This window comes from Stenella coeruleoalba (assembly GCF_951394435.1).
Source record: "Stenella coeruleoalba genome assembly, chromosome: 2".
Classification (NCBI taxonomy): domain Eukaryota; kingdom Metazoa; phylum Chordata; class Mammalia; order Artiodactyla; family Delphinidae; genus Stenella; species Stenella coeruleoalba.
The window spans coordinates 171486978-171507108 of NC_137147.1; the positions used below are offsets into that span (position 1 = coordinate 171486978).

Here is a 20131-nt window from a genome sequence, read left to right on the forward strand (position 1 = left end):
TGTAGAATTTGCAAAAAATATAAATTACAACTGCTTATTTTCTCAATAGACCTGAAACGCAGCAAACTCCGCCCTGCCCTCGCCACCATTAATTAGATACGGACGTCTTGCTTCTAAAAATGTCCCCTTTCGAGTTTTATGATTTTTTTCCCCAGCAGTTGGCAGGTTAAATGGCTGCCTAATAAATCTCAGCAAAACAAGACTCTGATCTTTTGCCAGGGTGAAGGTGAAAATATTTAAAATCTTCACCAAATACATCTTCACTTTAGGCACTGCTGCTATCATAAATATTACATTGAACACTGTCTTGCCAATTAATGATTACTGAGTCGCTAAAAATAATCCATTTTGATAAATTAAATCCTCCAACAGCCAGGAGAAATAGAGAATATGCACACTTAAGAAATTAAGTACATATTAAAGGCGTAAAATATGAAAAAAGGTAATTCATCTTCCTGGTATATAATTTATATTTTTTTATTTTACGGTAATGCAAAATTGTATCGTACAAATTTATTTGGTCTCTTTTACCTGTTATAAGGAGACATTTCTCTATTACTAACAGGCAGGCATGCAGCTCCAATTATTTTTTATCAATTATTCACGAAATTATCTAGGAATGTTTTTTACAACTTAAAAATAACAAATTAAGTAACAAGACTCTATAAAACAGAGCTAACCGATATAATTCAGGACTGTGTCCAACAGCTGAGACAGTTAGGTGTGGTGTCATGTTACACACCCTCCCCTAATCCAAACAAGCTTAATTCAAGACTACCATCACATCCTCTCTTTGCATTAGACAGCTTGCAAAGCTCAGGTGCAGCCACAAACATAACATAACGGCAAAGTACTAGGAGAAGAGAGAGTGTGAGATAATTAAAAAAATACAGATGCAGATAGATGTTATGTTTTAACACCAATTATGCACAGGATACGAAAGAAAACCAAACATAAAAAGAAAGAAAGAAAGAAAATAATATATCACAAACACATTCTGCAAATTAGTAAGATTAACACCACGGAGAGATTCCTCTAAGCAAACTTACAGTTTTAATAGATTGGCTTATTACAAATCTCTACAAAACATGATTTATAAAGCAAGGAAATGGCTTCTGTGCAGTTCTTACCAGAGCTGTGACATCCTTTGTAAATTGTAGCTAGCAGAAAATAGGAAAACATAGTAGAAGCTGCTTACTGATATAAAGACAGAATCATGTTGTCATATTGATGCTGGAGAACAGCAACCTAAAAATACATCTATACTGATTCCTCTGGAAGGTACCAAGAGAAGTAAAGGGCAGTGAGGCATAAAGAGTAACTTCAGTATCCTTCTGAGCATCTTTTTCTCACGCTTTTATCTGGTTCTTATTTGATCTGTCTACCATTCTCGAAAACAAAATACATCTGGTGACATGCATTCCTAACAGATATTTTCTTCAATATGCACTGCTGTCTGATAATGTGCCACAAAGCTTCCCTTCCACAACAGCAACATTGATGCCTCTCATTTCCCCTGAGTTTCTTCCATCTCTGCTTCCAGATGACAAAACGAATGCTCTATTATGCATTTAAAATAGTACAACCTCCTCCTTCCCCTGTAAATCAGAGCATAACCACAAGCTGTCAGCTGACTGCAGCTGCCTGTACACTAGGATTTGGAACGAAAGAATGGCTGTTTTATCAAATGGGTTTCCCTCAAAAATTAAGATCTTCCAATGCTGTACCTTTTGGCCTATTTTATTAAGCTTATGAAAATAGCTACTGGATGGACATAAAGAATATTACTTCCAGAGTAATTCTTTTTAACTTCTAAAGAATATTATAGAACCTAAACCAGGATGCAGTGAGAAACGAAAGCCCAGTAGCTAAAAAAAACATGCATGCCATAATATTTCTAAGGTATGAACACAGTCAGTCAAAATACACATTTTGGCTATGTGCCACTGACGTAACAAGCTTATCTTTTTAATGCTGATTGTAGTAGCGCCAGCACTGTTCCGTGCAGGAAACCTGTGTGTGGATGAGTGGACTCGCTGGTACAGTATTGTTAGAGCGTGTTTGTGCAATTTTATTAAGCATCACCTGAAAGGGGTGGTGTATTCCTTATGCCTGATGATGTAGGGGAAGTTTGGCTGGTGGGCTTCATGACTTCTCAAGACCTCTACTACGTTAATGTACGCTGTAAAACTTGACGTGAAATTACAAACTTATTTGGCCACGGAACCCATTTTTTTCCCGGGGTTTTAACACAATTAGAACTTCTGCTGGGAAATGCTGTTCTAGAACTAATAATTTAAAGATACCTCCTTTATTCAAATTTGGGGAGGAATATTATCTTTTAGTAATAAAAGTATATGACCAGAGCTATTAAATACTTGAAAAGGTATTTGACATACTTTAGATATTGCTAAGATTCCTAAATAGTCTATATTCATGGGTCCCCACTTCTGGGTAAAATCATGGCAAAGGGGTCCTTAAATATACACACGTGGACCACGCGTTAACAGTGGACGGACTAAACAGAATACCTTACACATACAGTACTACTGTCTAATGCAAGCAGATATGGTTGAGATAAAGTATGAATTCATTCAGTAGTAGTACTGAATTTCCTCACATATCCTCTCAGTTCAAGGACACTAAAAGAGCTTGTTTGTTTATCTATCTATTTAAAAGTTTCTCATTCTCATAAAGTTTGAGAACCAATACCATTCAATTAACATCCATGGGGAAATCAGCAGTGCTCCAAAGGCCACTGTCGCTTGGTATGTGTTCCAGGTAAGTCATGGGAATAAACTTCTACGGCTATGCTGAGAGGTGCGGTGCAGACACAAATTATCTCCAGAATAAGCGTAGGCATGTAAATTAGGAATAGATGATATGACAATTTTAAGGAGTCCCCTTCTCCCAGGATGCCTTTAAGTGTTCCTCTAGAAAACAAACTGCCTACAGAGGAAAGCCTTAGACGGGGCTCGCGCAAACACTGGGGTGGATTACAATATTCAACTCTTTGAGAAGAACGTGGAACCCATTAATGAGGTTTTACACTCTGAAAACGGAATTTTAAACTCCATAAGTTGCTCATAGCTGTGACTGTGGCGTGCTTTCTCTTGAGTCAGAAAGTACTCAGTCTTTCACTGAGACACCATGGTCAGACATTTCAATGGTTTAATTACCCCCTGGGAATCTCTGAATTGTCAATAGGCACCAATTAAACAATACAAAATATCACTTAAGGTAATTTTTATATAATGATGTCAATTTATATTCTTTTATAATGACATCGAAATCATCCTGTATCAATAAGTTTGCCTGAAATGGCGTGGCCCAGAAATTTTTGAAACCAATGTCATAAGAATTGCATATTTGGCTCATAATAATTTTTATTTTTACGTTTAAGTCCAAATGGATACTTCAGAGTATCGAGTTGGCCAAAAAGTTCATTTGGTTAATGAATACGCTGTTGAATAAAGTTCTTGGTGAAAATGAAAAATGTGTCATTTTTACTTAAAACTGAACGAACTTTTTAGCCAACCCAATATATATCCGGAAGTTTTGATGGAATTAGACAACACTCAGATTTTTCCCGACTGATTAGCACTTGGGAATTCAGTAGGATATGACAAAAAAATCCTTAGCCAATTTTTTTTTTCATTAGGCCTTTTATATATCACTCTACATTTTTTCTTGAATTTCCTTTACCCTGTATTAAAGTTTTATATCTTATAGTAGCTTAGTAGTTTAAAAATTAATATTTTAAAATTCAAGCCACACCTAATGAAAACGAAATAGTAGCAGCCCCGTCATGCCTACAGATCCAAAATGTTCTTTAAACGGGGGGGGGGGGGGGGGCGGGGAGGAGAGGGGAGTAAGGAAAGATGCCTCACGGAAGTCTTCATTTGGAATTAGAATTGTAAAGAGCATTTAAATAAAATGTAATGTTAACAGTCTGGATCTTGACTATATGTATTAGTGCCTAACAGTAGCTAAATAGTCCAAAAATAATATTTCAGTTCAGTTTTAGTAGACTTGCATCAAAATCACTATTACCATACCTATTACTATTGCGATAGTATTACTATTACTGTACCATATTTACTGTCTAGTAAACAGGAAAAACAAACAAAAAAGTGCAGAATAAATAAGCTAGTAAGATTAAAATTCCTGCCTACCAGTTTGCGTTCACAGGCTGACCTGTTAATTTTATACCATTACTTATGATAAAAGCAAAAGTAACTACATATCTGTTTGGATAATTTTAAAACACACGTCAGACATGCCACAGTGGGACGTGGGAGAAGCGGATGTTGTGGATACTTTATACCTTTCTAAATTATTTGAAACTTTTCTAACAAGCAAGTACTATTCTTATAATTATTTAAAATACTTTTTTAAAAAAATAGAAGTAACTGCTTCAAACTTGCAAAATATGAAAGAACCCTCCAGAATTCCTGTTCTCGCTTCCCTACTCTAAAGCAAGATTACCTTGATCCACACATGACAAATGGATACCTAATTGTAAATAGAATAGTATACTGATTGTGGAACATAATAAATAATTATTTTGAAAGTAATTCTAATAAATCTAAAGAAAAATTGGGGTTAAATTACATTTTTCAATTTATATCGCACATTCATGGAGTGGTAACTAGGGCAATGGACACAGATCTCAGAGATGAGTTTGCCTAGCAGCTCTGACCGTGACCGGCAGTGTGAAAGTAACAGCCACTGACACTCTTCATCTGGACCCAACGACAGTATGGGACTGTGGTTTAGTTTCAAGTACAGGCTACATACAGTCTCAGGCCTAACTGGGTTCAAGTCCTAGTGCCATCACTTTCTTCCCTGTTACACGAGAAAAGCTGTTTAACCTGGCTGTTAAAACACAAAGTAGGGGCTTCCCTGGTGGCGCAGTGGTTGAGAGTCCCCCTGCCGATGCAGGGCACACGGGTTCGTGCCCCGGTCCGGGAAGATCCCACATGCCGCGGAGCGGCTGGGCCCCGTGAGCCATGGCCGCTGAGCCTGCGCGTTCGGAGCCTGTGCTCCGCAACGGGAGAGGCCACAACAGTGAGAGGCCTGCGTACCGCAAAAAAAAAAAAAAGAAGGCTCCAAATACCCTCGTCAAACATCAGACACACCCGAGGATCTCCACAGCCATCAGAACTGATCTACTTAAAACTGAATTTTGAGTCCACGGATCTAAAGGCTTAACGAAGTACCTTGAAGTCTGCACAGAAAAGAACACCCAGCTCTAGCGCTGAGAGCTACCATGGGTCCATTGAGGACATATTTTTTTCAGTCAGCATCACTGTTTAGGTGACTTGACAGGTGGTGGCTATTTCATTCACTCTCAGTGTCTGAGAGGGCAACAAAATCGTTTTGTCTTTTTACAAATGCAACAGGAAGTGCTTTTTATCTTGTAGTATCACCTTAAAAATATGAACTTGTCTATGATCATGGTCTGAAATATAAGACCACCAAATGACTCAAATGAATACAATACTATTCTATTGTTAGTTTAAAATGTATGTCACTGTACATACATTTTACAATGTATGAAAATGTATGTTAGTTCAAAAAATGAGGTTGCCAAGTACAGGAGTACTATTACCAGCACTAGTTTAATAACATAATAAATAATTCTTAATTTTACTTCATGTTTTTCAACCTCATGTCACTGTCTTCTGTGAATTATGAGATTTATTATTATATACCTGTCCTTACATGACGTAAGTTTTGAACCAAATTAAATTTTCTATGCCACCTCTCAAAGATGAGCTGAATACCTCTAGAACAACTTGATCTATACATCACTTGAGGAGCAAACGCTCATGGACACCCAATCCTGCCGTGACCCAGGCAAATATATAAAAACTGAGACAGGCTTTCTCTTGGGTAAATGATGTTTATAGTAGCTGTAAAAATGTTCATGTTTATGTTTTCTTTACAATGAATATTCAACCTCACAGGGACAAATACATCTTTAAAAGCATATATTTTAAGTAACAGATTTAAGACCAACATAAATACTTCTGAAGGCCCCTTATAGAACATTTTCATTCTAGAATCTGTTAGAGAGAAGTATTTCCACATATGGTTTTTTAAATCCCAGATTCTCTTTGGGTTTTACAATAGATTTTTAAAATGCCACTTGTAGATATCCCAGCTAAAAGCATTGATGTGGAAAAGAAGTCACTGCATTTCAGTGTCCTTCAGGGAACAACGGAGAGTCTGCATTAACTATATATACTCCTTCAATTTCCTAACGCAAATGTGAATGAAGACTGGGTTTAAAAGTGAGGTTTTCTTTTATCATCAAGGATATGGGCTTTTAATTTCTTATGATTAAAATAACTCAACAAGTTTTAAAGATGAATTTTCTGTTACAATATATCAGGACCCTGAGGAACCTTGAAGACCTGTGTGCTCAGGTCACCCCAGTGAACCAACTTCTCCCTGTGTTACAACACTTTGTATTTTCCCTTTATCTTAAATAAAACACAAGGAAATTAATTAACCTAATTTCCCATTGATCACATCCTTAGAACATGATTCCTTGCCCTCTTGCTCCCCTGCATCACCCACACAGCAGGCTAGGATGGCAATTCTGTGCCTCATTCCTGGGAATTTATACAACGTTTCACTGTTCTCAATGTTTATAGAACGTTTCACTGTTCTCAACAGTGTCCAACCGGTGCCTTCACCTTGGCAAGCAAAGAGACTACTGAAGATGAGATGTCAGTTCTGTTTTGGAAATGCTCTCTGTCTCTGAGTCAGGAGAATGCAAGGGTTCAAGGTAAAGTTCGTCCTACCGTGTGGGCATCACCTCCTGGTCCTTTGCATAAGTGGAGCCCTACAGGAGGACCCCCCTATTTATTTTCAGTCTAGTGACTTCACTGCCTTCCATGGTTGTCTGTTGTTCTCTCACTGTGCTGAATGATCAGGGGAGGACTCTACAACTAGTGCTGCTTGACTGAGAAAACCACCACAGATGGTTGCAACTTCCTTGCTGAGACACTCAACCCCAACAGAACTGCGCATTTAAGAAGGGTAATAACCTGTTGTCGGTAAACATGCCATTTTGAAATAAAATCAGTATGCCTTGAAAACACAAGGCTGATCTCCATGGATTTTGGTTAATTATATTTTATGTGTAAGTGAATAAACTGAATCACTAGGATTGGCTTTAGTGATTTTTTTGTAAAAAAAAAAATGTTTACAGAAGATTATTTAGGACTTTTGTTGAGCTAAGTTCAAATGAACGCCTTACAAGTGAAAAACATTCCGATTTCCATTCCTACCACAAGGATTCCATCAGTTCTGAGTAATAAAACAACAGCAACAACAGCTATTCACTAAAAGGAATTAAAAAAACAACAACAACAACAATCTTCAGCAGCCACTGCTATTTCCTAGCTCTAACTGTTTTATTCTGCTGAACTACAAAATCAATTGAGGAAAAGTATTATTTTCCTGAATGAAATTTATTTTATCATCTTTTTACCCTCAGCAATATCTAAGCTTAATAAAGGAGTTAAGTACTCCAGTTAATTTGTTTTCTTTCTCAAGAGGAGAAAGATATTTTAAGATAAATGCTAAAGATTTTCAACTATATAGTTTCACTCCCTCTCTAAGATGCTAACCTATTTTTCCCTTAAGGTGCAGACTCTATTCATTGTGAACATTACTTCTAATGGAATGAATGGATACTGTTAAGAAAACTGCTCGGTAAGTTAATTTACAGACAGTAACGCTTATTGGAAAATTAATAAATGGCTTTCATAAAATTTCTGACCTCATAGTTTAAAAAAAAAAAAAATCTAATTCCTGGGGATATGTACTTGCACCCTGAGGCTTGGCTTTTGGTTGAAGGAGTATCTAGAATGCAACATTTGGGCAAACAAACTCTTTAGGAATCTCATTCCAAATGACAACAATAAGAGTTTACTGCGGAATCAATAAAATATTCTCATGTTGCTTAATTGTAAAAAACGGACAATAGTCTCTCTCTCCCTTTGTTTTGGTTTTTTGGTAAAATGTAGAGAAAAACAGAGCGTTTGAGTTTTTTTTCCCTAGAGTCTTTTAAAAAATGTTTAATCCACCTCCATCTTTAAAGAATTTTTATTAACATTCATGACTATAAAACAATCCACATATTTGAATAAATAAAACTCACCACTTGGAGAATGTCTTCATCTTTTGGCATAACACTAAGTTCCAATGTGGTATCGCTGAAATTGAATAGACACATACTATTTTAGGGGAGGCAGAAGTATACAAGAAAGACATAAAGGAAAAAGAGTTAACTCACAAGTATTTTTTAAATTGCTTATGAGTTTAATATGGGGGCTTTAAAAATCTTTACATTTCAAATCCGAATCATTAAAATGAAAAGAAGTCATTTATATATATAGGCTAATTATGTACAAAAGAGGGCACCCTGCCGTATGTTTGAGCTATTCATAATCAGTCATGTGTTCTTTATAACATGTTTCTAATTTAAAAACATGAAGTATATTACTTATATTGAATACTCCTGGAACAAAACTCATCAATATATAATTGTGTTTTATTTTCTTTCAGGTCACAGAACAAATTACAAATTTTTACCACCAATTCTCTGTTTATCAAGTTAAAAATACATTAACATAAAAATAATCAGAGAACCCTCAAATTTAACATTTTAGGCAATATTAAACATCCTAATTTTGAAATAATCCCTCTTGGCCTCAAATGGGAAGGAAATCAGAGTTCACCATCACAACCATCAAAATGACTCATTTTTTAAAAACCATATAGCATCTCAACAATTTACTTTCTTCTCCGTGATTTAATTTTAGAGCCTTTACAGGAATAGCTCAAAGTCTCATTTTATTTTGGTACTGTAAGTGTTCTGTTAAAAATAACAGAGAAGTTTCTCTAGGTTTAAAACAGTTCAAAGGGATAAATTATACCGAGTCCTGTGATCTGGAATTAACACTTAGATACGGCAAGAACACTGCTATCCCCAGCAAGTGCTTCAGTATCTACCCTAACAATATCAGATAGATTTTCCCCCAATACAATCAAGAGATTAAGAAACAAACAACAACAAAAACAAAAAACCCCAAATCTAATCATTTACTGGTGTCTCTATTCGAACCCTTATTTTTAGGTTCATAAATGCTGAGAGAAGAGTAAAACAATTAGAACCACAGGTTCAAATAAATTCTACGAAGAAAATATGTAGGTACTTGTATTTCAACATTTAGAGTTGGTAGAAAATACATACTGATGCTTAGATAAATTCTTCTGCAAGGATACATTTTTACATTAATACACTGCAGAATCTCAATGGCTTTGTGCTGCATTAATCCATTTGCTACCAACTGCAGACAAAAGGAACACAATTTTTTAAAAGAAAAATAAGATCATGAAAAAACAGTATTTATTTTTCAAATTGCTTTATTGGTTGAAAAATTAAGACTGTCATTCCAAAGTGTTATTATTATTCTGAAAGATGAACTGCACCAGTAACAAAAAAAACAAACAAACAAAAAATTAATGTGGATTTTGAGGAAAACAAAGATTAAGTTATGGTTGTTTGGAAAAATAGTACTTTTAAAGAAGACATGTTAACAAATACACTAAAAAACCCTTAAATTACAGGCTGACAAAACATACTGGTATATTTATCATGATCTAAATTATTTGCAGTAAAAGAAAATTTGGGTGGATCTCCCCACTGCCTCCAGGGAGGCTTTCAATTCTTCACCAGTGCCCAGGTCTCCTCAATATTTAAGATCAAATAGGGCTCACTGTCAGGAACACCTAGAATCCAACAGTAAGGAGAATACTCTGAGATCAATAAATCATGATCACATCACTAACTGTAAAAGTGACAACATATTAGGGCATTCGTGTACGTAAGTTAGATTATAGCATGAACAGCTTTAGACGTGGTTAGAGGAGCTTGATAGAATTCTTCAGAAAATAATGAACCTCAATTTAATTACAGACAGGTGAGTATGGCTAATATACAGCAACAGATCATCCAAAAGTTACTGTATTTGAATCTGGGAAGAACCCCTTGTGGTGATGAGCTGGAAATCAGATCCCAGAGTCATGGCTTATGCTTGACAGAAATTTAATACAGCAACCTCTTTGGCTTTCGATTTCCTTATTTGTAATTAAAAAAAAAAATTCTAGGTGTGTGATAGAGAGAAAGAGTAGGACTAAATTATTTTTGCAATCAGTCGCTCTATAAATATTTATTTACCTTTAGAACTCAAAATCCTATTCTGTAGAATGTAGGCAAACGGATTAAAGGACAATTTCTTGCTGTCTTTGTTAAAACAAATGAATCTGAGCCAAGAATATCATTCAGTAAAAGGTATTTAAGATAAGTTATCCTTAGTGGTTTTAAAATAAATTATATATGCATTTATATATATATTTATTATAAACAAATTAGAAATTTGATTATCACTTCAAATAAAAGTAGGAAACTTAATGGTAAATCTAAAACGTATGCCTCTCAGGCTCTAAAGGATTTTAATTACAAATCTGATAAACTTGCCAAAACAAAGCCACCAAATACGCCATCCTCAGATAGTTTGTTCTTGGCAACTTTCAAATGCATTTTCCACTTTAAGGGAAAGTTTCAGATTTCCACAGCACATCAATTTCTTATAGGAATACAATATTGCATTAAACCTACTAGTTTCAGTGATTTATAAAACCCATCTTTGGCCAAAATTAATCCTATTTCAAGACTCTTACCTGTTCTGGATTAAAGCGATTACTTGGGAATAGGTCTTTCCAATAACACTTTCTCCATTGACTTTTATAATTCGATCACCTTCAAAGAGAAATTAAATAACACATGAGGAATTCCTTTAAAAAGTCACTTGTGAGTACTTTTGAAATACTGCTTGAGTAATATACTTATTTTTAATATATCCTTGCTCGTTTTTTAAAGTGTCTTTTTACAAAAATGAACCTAAATTTTAATATATCTAGCTACTTATGAAATATAACTATATTTTAAATAAGAGTCCAGCCATCGATGAATTTAGAAACCTCAAGAAGTATAATCACCAAGTGACCACAATTATACTATTTATGCCCCTATCATTTGTTTTCTGAGTTGTAAAACTACTATTTATTCCTCCATTTACCCTGTCCTTTCTAATAGAGAAACACTGTTTAACAGCCTTAGACAATTATTTTTGTTATCTCAGTGGTCTCTAATTTTAGTCCAACTGATTTTCTTTGTTGTATTCTCTCAGTCTATTTAGTTTATTGATTAGTGCTACACTGCAGAACTTAAACATGGGTATGGACATGGTTTTGACTTTATATCTATTAACTTTTTCTTCATTTTAATGGGGAAAAGGATGTTTCGTTACTCAGAAAAATCAGTAGAGCAGAAAGGAAAATAATGAGAGAAAGGACAGAGGAAAACAGGAAAAAACGTATTTTTTGTGGGCTTTGCACAGTCCCTCAACTTCATCTTCCCAACCCTGGAAAGCTTAGAATATGAGAGATGATACATTCTAGCTAATAGAATGTTATGTGTTCACTGATGTACATTTTATATATACTAATGATATTGAAATTAGGCTTACTTTAACTATGACAAAAAAGATAATTAACAAGTTAACAATGCATTCTAATAAATCTTACCAGCGACACCCACTATTTACATGTGTAGCTGCAAAGATAACATTTTATTCAAAAGGCAGTAAAAGATAGTTTTTCACTAATTCCCTTTTTAAATTATTTCATGTTTAGAAACAAGAGAAAAGGGTAACTATTTTAGTGTGTGCATTAATCTAAACTAAATCCTACTTAGTTTTTTTAATTAAAGTCACAAAATATTTCAGAACAGCTACCAGACCACATCCACTGACAGCTGCAGATGAAGCTGGGCTTGCATTGCACTGGAGACTTAAACTACTCTTTGTGGTGGATGAATTCATTCACCTCTAGCAGGTCAGGCTCTTCCAGAACTTGGAGCTCCAAGATGATTTCATTTACTTCAATGAATATCTCCTTCATTTGCTATTTTATTAACCTTTGTCAAAATTAAATGTACGCAAAACAGGTTAAGAGGGCCTCTGAGGGTCCATTATCTGAGTGGTAACTAAAAGTGTCCACAATATATCAATTATGGTATTTCTGCCCACCCATCCATTTGGGTATCAAAAAACATATAACTAACTAGGTCTCAAAAACAGTAATAACTGATAGGAAGAAAAAGGAAGAAACATACAGTAGGAGACAGAAGGAAAAACATGGAAAATGAAATGTGGTAAAAATGAAGTAGAAAAGAAATGAAAAGGTAGGTTTAAGTAAGACTATCAAGCACCTGTGCACAATCCAGCTTCAAAAGCAGGTCCTCCCTCCTTAACCTGTTTGACGAAGATGGTATCCATGGGCTCCAAGCGGTTTCTTTGTTTTCCTGTGCGGAAGAAAAGAGCCAAGGCATAATTTTACCTCACGATATTTTCTTAAAATAGCAAAATAAAAAATGATATTTAATTGAGACAGTGAAGCAAAGATTTTTTAAATGAAATGTTAGACACATATCTTAAATCTGGATGCTAAAGTCATCATTAAGAGGGTTCCAAGAACTCCAACATTTATTTTTCTTCTTCCATAACACAACCACCACAATAGCAACGATTTCCATTTACTGGGAGCATTCTGTATGTAAATCATCACACTAAATATTACACATACCTGAGAGCTAATTTCCATAACAAGTAAGTATTTCTACCACCATCGGATAAAAGAGGACACCGAGGCTCAGAGAGACTAAGTAAATTCTCTTAAGGTCACACAGCGAGATTACACAGGCGGTATTCAACTCCACTGCTTTTTAACACTGCATCGTGTTAAGCACTAAGTCACAATCCTAAATAAGACAGTTCTTTCCCTTCAGGGACTCTGGAGGGAGAAAGACATATGAACAAAGAATGGTACTACAGGGGCTTCCCTGGTGGCGCAGTGGTTGAGAGTCCGTCTGCCGATGCAGGGGACACGGGTTCGTGCCCCGGTCTGGGAAGATCCCACATGCCGCGGAGCGGCTGGGCCCGTGAGCCATGGCCGCTGAGCCTGCGCCTCCGGAGCCTGAGCTCCGCAGCGGGAGAGGCCACAACAGTGAGAGGCCTGCGTACCGCAAAAAAAAAAAAAACAGAGACAGATACAACATACAGTCATGGCAATGAGGAGCTCGTGATCAAATCTGAAAGCCAGCACTTCACAAACTGCTATCCATGGATCGTCTGCATTAACAGCTCAGGGGTTTGAAAAAAATCAGTGTTTCGGGGTCCAATCAGAAATCTGCTTTGTCAAGAAGTTTCCCAGATGATCCTTCTACACACTAACATTGGAGAACAACTGACAGTTTCAATACATAGAAGTCAAAGGAAGAGTCACAGGTGAGAGGACATTTAAACTAAGCGACAAGCACCAAGGTAAGTACTGAGAGGGGACAAACAGGTAGACAGTGGTTCTCGGAGTGTGATCACCAGACCAGCAGCATTAACACAACCAGGGAATGTGCTGGAAATGCAAATTCACGGACCCCCCACCCCAGATCTACTGAATCAGAAACCCTCATGTGGCCGTGATGCATACTCAAGATGGAAAATCAATGAACCAGAAGACGCAGCCCTGACCCTTAAAGAAGAATATAACTGAGAAAATAAGGCGTATATATGTATGGAGTTCTTTCATCATACTTGTTAGACTGTGGCGCTGGGCAGAATATGACTGTCAAATATAAAGAATCCATAATTATTGTCATATAAAACCAAATTTTTATCCAGGTATATCACAAAGGTGGCTCAAAAGAAGTAGAAACCAATAAAGGAACGTCTATCAGCAACTCCCCTTACATATTTAGCTGTTTACTCTGAAAGACATCCTCTAAAAGTAGTGAATGGCTAACTCTGCTTAAAATGCAACAGGGCACAGAGGAAAACTGCTCATGTTTTAGACACTAGGAGACAGGGATCCAAATCCTTGCTGTGCCACTGGATAGGCCAGGTGCAGGTAAATAAACGTTTTTACTTAAAAGAAATGATTGCTTGCTCTTTTACAGTACAGAGACATGTTTTTGCATTCTTGAAGGGTTTCTATGAAGACTCAATAAGATAACATGCAAAAGCGCTCAGCATAGCTTGTGATTGGAGCAATTCCTTGGTAGATGTGTATTTCCACTCTCCATGGTGCTTAGATGAAGACTAGTCTCATATTCTTACGTTTTCAAGCATGAAAAATTTGCAAGGTTGTAAAAATATACCTGCAAAGTATCTATCATCCAATTTTCAAAAATATATATCAGCTCTCTTCCCAAGGAAACTCTATACAGCTCTCTAAGTTCAGAAGACGTGAAAATATTATAAATCCTTTGGTCACTTCTGATTGGCTATGACAGACAGCCCTGACTGCTTTCTCCATGAGGTTTTGGAGGAAACAGAGAACTAATGCTAGTTAAATCCCTACTGTAAGGAAGAATGTCCTCATTCTTAAGAGATGTTTGCCGAAATACTTAGGGACTGATTGTAATCTTATATTATCATATTTTATTATTATATTATTACATTTCCAGTATTATGATAATGATATCTGCAACTTAATTTTCAAATGGCTTGAGAGAAAAAAATAAGCCAAGATATCCAAACACCCAGACACATGTATGGATGGACAGATAAAGCAAATATATACTCAACATTAAGTTAATTGTTGAATCCAGATGGATAAGGTATTTGCTGTACTTTGAAAATCATAATACAAAATTTGGGAAAACTTTCTGTATGTGCCAGGCTTTATTTTTCTTCGCAGAACTTGTCATCCGCTACTTAAAGTTACATGTTTATTTGCTTTCATGCTGGTTGGTTGTCTCTTCCACTAAAATGAAGAGCAGGGGTTTTTGCCACGTTCACGGATGCTCACAGCACGCAGAACAATGTGTGGCACAGAACAGGCATTCGATAAAGCATTATGCAATAAATGAACACACTTATTATTCAATTCTTACATCAAGCTGTCAAGAAAGTCGTTATGATTTTAATACTGTCACTATACTGAGGAGGAAACAGACGAAGTAACTTACGAAGAGGGAGAGTAGGGATTTGAATCCAGATCCAAATCTAAACATGGTGTGTTCCCTCCTGCTTCAAATGTAACCCAACTACTTATTCAGTTGTCAAGCTTTACCAAATACAAGGAGACAGTCCACTTACAACTAGTTTGAAAGGGAAAAGAAGGTTTCTTTCAATGTAAGTCACTTAAAATGCAAATACTTAATGCCAATCCAGCTGGTAATCAGGCTAGGTCCTTATGCAGCCAACTCAACATTTACAACAGTTGGTATTTAAGGAAAACCATCTATGTTTTCTAGGCTAGAGATCTGAAGGTTTAATAAGTTTTGCTGTGCCAAGTCACTGCTTTCATGGAAAGATTTATATAATTAAAGAGAGGACGAATTTTTTTTTTTTAATTCGGTACGCGGGCCTCTCACTGCTGTGGCCTCTCCCGCTGCGGAGCACAGGCTCCGGACGCGCAGGCTTAGCGGCCATGGCTCAAGAGCGCAGCCGCTCCGCGGCATGTGCAATCTTCCCGGACCGGGGCACGAACCCGCGTGCCCTGCATCGGCAGGCGGACTCTCAACCACTGCGCCACCAGGGAAGCCCCGAGGACGCTTTTTTTTTTTTTTAAATTAATGTCTTCTAGTCCACTATGTCCCAAACGTGATTATACCGTACTTATATTTAAAAATACAAAATGTAAATGAGCATTAATGAATTCTACAAAATAATAAAAAGCTGGCGGGGTAGCAACGTAATGACTTCTGAAAGCTCTGATAGGCACTTTCACTCACACAGAATAAATTGTAGTCCAAAATAATTTGGTTTTGATTTCTATAAAGGAAATACTAACTTTGCAATGACTACCATTATAAAATCAGAGAGACTTTGCCACAAATTGACAAATCCTTCAATACACTATGCCTGAAAATACATGAAGATGGAATAGACTAAAAGAAGGGCCAGTCTTACAGCAAGCACTACCACATCTGCTGAGAGCTGTACTTTGATTCTTCTTGTTCACTTTCCTTTCTGGACTGTCTCCAAAATTCTGACTTGCTATTACTACTGTGGATTTTAACCAATTCCTTCTGGACAACAGAAAAATGTCCCATAGGCGTCCTTTAATTACAGGCAGGTTTAACTAAGAAATATCCCTCTCTTCAATTTCTATATTCCTTGACTCTAAGTCTTGTGTTAAACACGTGGTTCAGTAATTTTAAGAGTGTCATCTCTTTAATATATGCTCTCTGTAATTCCACCGGAACTGGAAATCACAAGCATCAAATTTAAAGTGTGTGTTATTCAATCTCTTACGTCTTTAGTTTTTTACAGTCGGTTTCTAGATATGCAGAACAAAGAGTCCGATCCCGAATTGTAATTAATCAGGAACAAGTATTCCCTGCTTCCCTGTAGGACCATTTGGCAGAGCCAGGTGGCTTCCCTGGCAATTCTTAGTAAAAAGCCTCTTTCAATTCTACATGCGTATTTTATAATTTCTCAACTTTTTGAGAACACATAGGATGTGTTTCAAAGAACTGCTAAAGACCTTATTCAAGTATTATTCCCTTGACCTTATCAAAAGAAAAGGGAAATGTGTCTTTCTAGCACACACATGTAATTAAATCGTTCTGTATTTGAGAAAAGGAAGAAGACAATGACCTTACATGAATGAGAATGGCTAAAATTAGCAGGTACTGAAAAGGTCCCACTTTATGCTATTTAGCATACAATTAGTAAAGACTTAAATAAGAAGCTATAAGAAGCATACATGAATTTGCCTGAAGTTGAATGTTACACTTTGAAATCAGAGAGAATGTACATACTTTTACATTATAGTAAACATAATCAGCTGAGGAAAAATAACTCAACTAAAAGAAATAATAATATATAGGTAGTAGCTGCCATCCAAACACTGGATGAACATCCAGGTGGATATGCTTTTTATTCTCCATTCCTAGTATAAGGCAGTGGTTAACAGCTTGAGCCCTACGACCAGATTACCTGGTTTAAAATCCCAGCTCTACCACTTACTTTCCAAGTAGGGTTACTGGATTTTGCAAAAATGACTGTCTATGAGAAATTCAAATTTAATTGGGCACCCTGTAGTTTATCTGGCAACCCTACCCCCAAGTGATGTTAGACAAATGATTTATTTGTACCCCAGTTAACTCAGCTGAAAAATGAGGATGATGACAATTTATTTTTACCTGGCAGGGCTATTGTGAGGATTAGAAGAGAGAATCCACTGAAATACTTATATTATGCCTAATACAAGTAGGTATTTAATCAATGTTGTTACTATGCTAATCTGATGATAAAGCTTTAGAAAGTTTACATAGAGATCAGGGATGAATGAGGCCACACTGCTTGTGCTTGATTAAATACTGGTCCAAAGAGTAACAATACAGACTCAACTGGCATATTGGGGGGAGTTGAAGAGTACAAACCGAAGAACACCAAAGAACAGAAGGAAGAAGTAAGAGACTATACTAACAAATTTCCAGTAACTGACACAAACTACTCATCTGTCTTCAAAGAGACTGGCGTCTAAAAGCCAGAGTGCTCTAATGACCCTCTTCTTGGGAGAATGCTAAAATCCAAATCACTTGCAACATTTAAATTGTTTCAAAATTTGAAATACGAAGTATACAAAGCAAGCAGCCTAAAGCAAATAGATTATTTTCAGAAGTAATATTCTTAGAACTATAACAGTTAGAAACGAGACACAGAGAATGAAGATACACAGAGAAATCACAGGTATAGATCAGGGAATCCTATAGTTAGTTCTAGGGACAAGAGAAATGTATTTATCAGAGTTAAAAAAAAAATTATACTTTAAACAAAGAAATACCATCTTACGTTTTCACCAAAAGCAAAGCAGCAGAAAATAATGGCTATCACTCAGATTGAGATTTTTAAAAATTTTTCCTTCTCTCTCACAGTTCTCATAGATGCTACCGAACAACTTTTTTAATGGAACCAAATCTCTGTTTTTATAATGACAGTTTTTTTAAGTATTCTTTTCACTGATTTCTTTGTTGTAAAAAAAAGAAAGAAGACAAAAACAAAGAAACCCTCTATCTATCTCTACACTAGAAAAGGCTGTTGAAATTAAACTGTGCTTCATATGAAAGTTAAAGTTAGATAAGCCTCGGAAGACGTGTGCTCTCCACAAAGGCGGAAAGCTATAGAGGTCACATAATGGAGTTTTTTTTTTTTTTTGCAGTACGCGGGACTCTCACTGTTGTGGCCTCTCCTGTTGCGGAGCACAGGCTCCGGACGCGCAGGCTCAGCGGCCATGGCTCATGGGCCTAGCCGCTCCTGGGCATGTGGGATCTTCCCGGACTGGGGCACGAACCCGTGTCCCCTGCATCGGCAGGCAGACTCTCAACCTCTGCGCCACCAGGGAAGCCCCATAATGGAGTATTAAAGCTCCAGGCATTCATTATTTAAAGAAAATCAATTAAATAGCTTATTGAAATTAATATCTATTTTTCAGACCCAAAATAATTGAAACCACAATGTAGATTGAGACAGACAGATATCAAAGTTAAATCTGAATAATAAAAAATGATCTTTGTTTCTCTTTGCTGGGTCACAGATTGACACAGAAAAAACAGGGCATGGAGAAGCATTTATTGAGCAAAAGTTAGGAATTATGGATCTATTAAGGCAAAAAACAAACAGAGGGAGTGATAAATAGCAAATTCAGGCTAGTAGTTACCTCTGGGGGAAGAGAATAGAAAAGGAGTGGTATGGAAGGGCCTTAACCATATTTATAATCATTCATGTCTTAGTGAGAGAGAAATGGAGGAGGGGGGTGTTAAAATGCTAAGATGACAAGGACAGGTGGCCAGCATTTGGAAGTCACATTTCTTCCCTTTATTTTCTGTTTGCCTGAAATATTTCATAGCTGTTTTTTTTTTCATTGTTGAAAACAGGCTTCTAAAAAAAGAAAGAAAAGAAAAGAAAACAGGCTTCTAATTTTTATTTTAGGGGTTTGGTTTGCTAACGGCATACAAAACTATCTTAAGAGCCTAAGAGAGGCATTGTCAAAAACCCGTATGTATTATATGAAAAATACTGATACATCCTATATGAAAATTAAGTACAATCCAATTTAAGAAGACTGCCATGGCAGATTATTGGGTCCCTTTCCCCTTCGGTAAGGGCAGAAGCACTAAGGAAAAAAAAAATGCATTCCAGCTTTTTAAACCTAGGTGGTCCCAAATTTCCACTTACGATGCTCTCATTTCCAGAGTGATGGCTAGTACTTTGAAACTATACTCCCAAGCCTCCAATCTGTAGCTCCAACAATTCTTATGAGCTCCAAACCCCAAACTCCAATAGTCTCTAGACAACGTCAGCAGAATGTCACCTGTCAGGTCTCAATCACATTTCATCCATTATAAGCAAACACACACTCACTACTCAACCTCATCTTTAAGTAACATCAAATGGAACAAAGTGAAGTTAAGAAAATCTGCTAAATATTAAAAAGCAGATCATGTTCTAACTTAATCATGACAAACTTTCTTTCAGCCCACACCTGTCTAATTTTTTTGGTTTACTTTTTAGTGTGGTAAATGCCTGGCATATACAAAAATAGAGAAAAAAAGTAGAATAACCCCCCCCGAACATAATGTAAATAATTATTAAAAATCTGTCATCTTGTTTCATTTACACTCACATTTTTTTCCTAAAGTATTTTAGTGTAAATCCCAGGTATCATGTCAATTCATTTACAAATACTTCAAATAGTTCAGTATGCATCACTAACAAATCAGAACTTTACTTCTTCTTAAAGGAAAGAAAACAAAATCTGTTCACAGTTCTCCATATTATGCAGTATTTTGCACAATCTGGATCATATAAACTGACAACAAACCCAAGCCTTCCTTCTACTTTCTTCTATCTTCCTAAAAGCCTACTTAACATTAATGAAAAGCAGTATTTCATGACACAGGAACGGTAGCACCAAAAGCTATGAAATAAATTTAGAAAAGGTCTCACGTGTAAAACCACAATAGAATCCTAAAATTAAG

The 20131-nt window shown here is 36.3% G+C and overlaps 1 protein-coding gene and 1 long non-coding RNA gene across 13 annotated transcripts in view; one reads left to right on the forward strand and one right to left on the reverse strand.

Annotated features, from left to right (window-relative positions):
• ARHGAP21 (Rho GTPase activating protein 21) overlaps nt 1-20131 on the reverse strand; it is a 170386-nt gene that overhangs the window by 35334 nt on the left and 114921 nt on the right. For 8 of the 12 annotated variants that reach the window (XM_079913778.1, XM_079913776.1, XM_079913777.1 and 5 more), the window contains 4 exons: nt 12356-12448; nt 10765-10843; nt 8180-8234; nt 1131-1160 (listed from right to left, as the gene is read on the reverse strand). In XM_079913778.1, the coding sequence (XP_079769904.1) occupies nt 1131-1160; nt 8180-8234; nt 10765-10843; nt 12356-12448 (257 nt within the window). The remainder of the gene's footprint in view (nt 1-1130; nt 1161-8179; nt 8235-10764; nt 10844-12355; nt 12449-20131) is intronic. The other 4 variants (XM_079913783.1, XM_079913782.1, XM_079913775.1 and 1 more) reach the window with 1 other exon arrangement.
• LOC307182465 lies at nt 492-18458 on the forward strand. The gene is made up of 3 exons (XR_013827181.1): nt 492-7053; nt 7663-7731; nt 18313-18458. It is a non-coding gene; the product is annotated as an uncharacterized lncRNA (long non-coding RNA).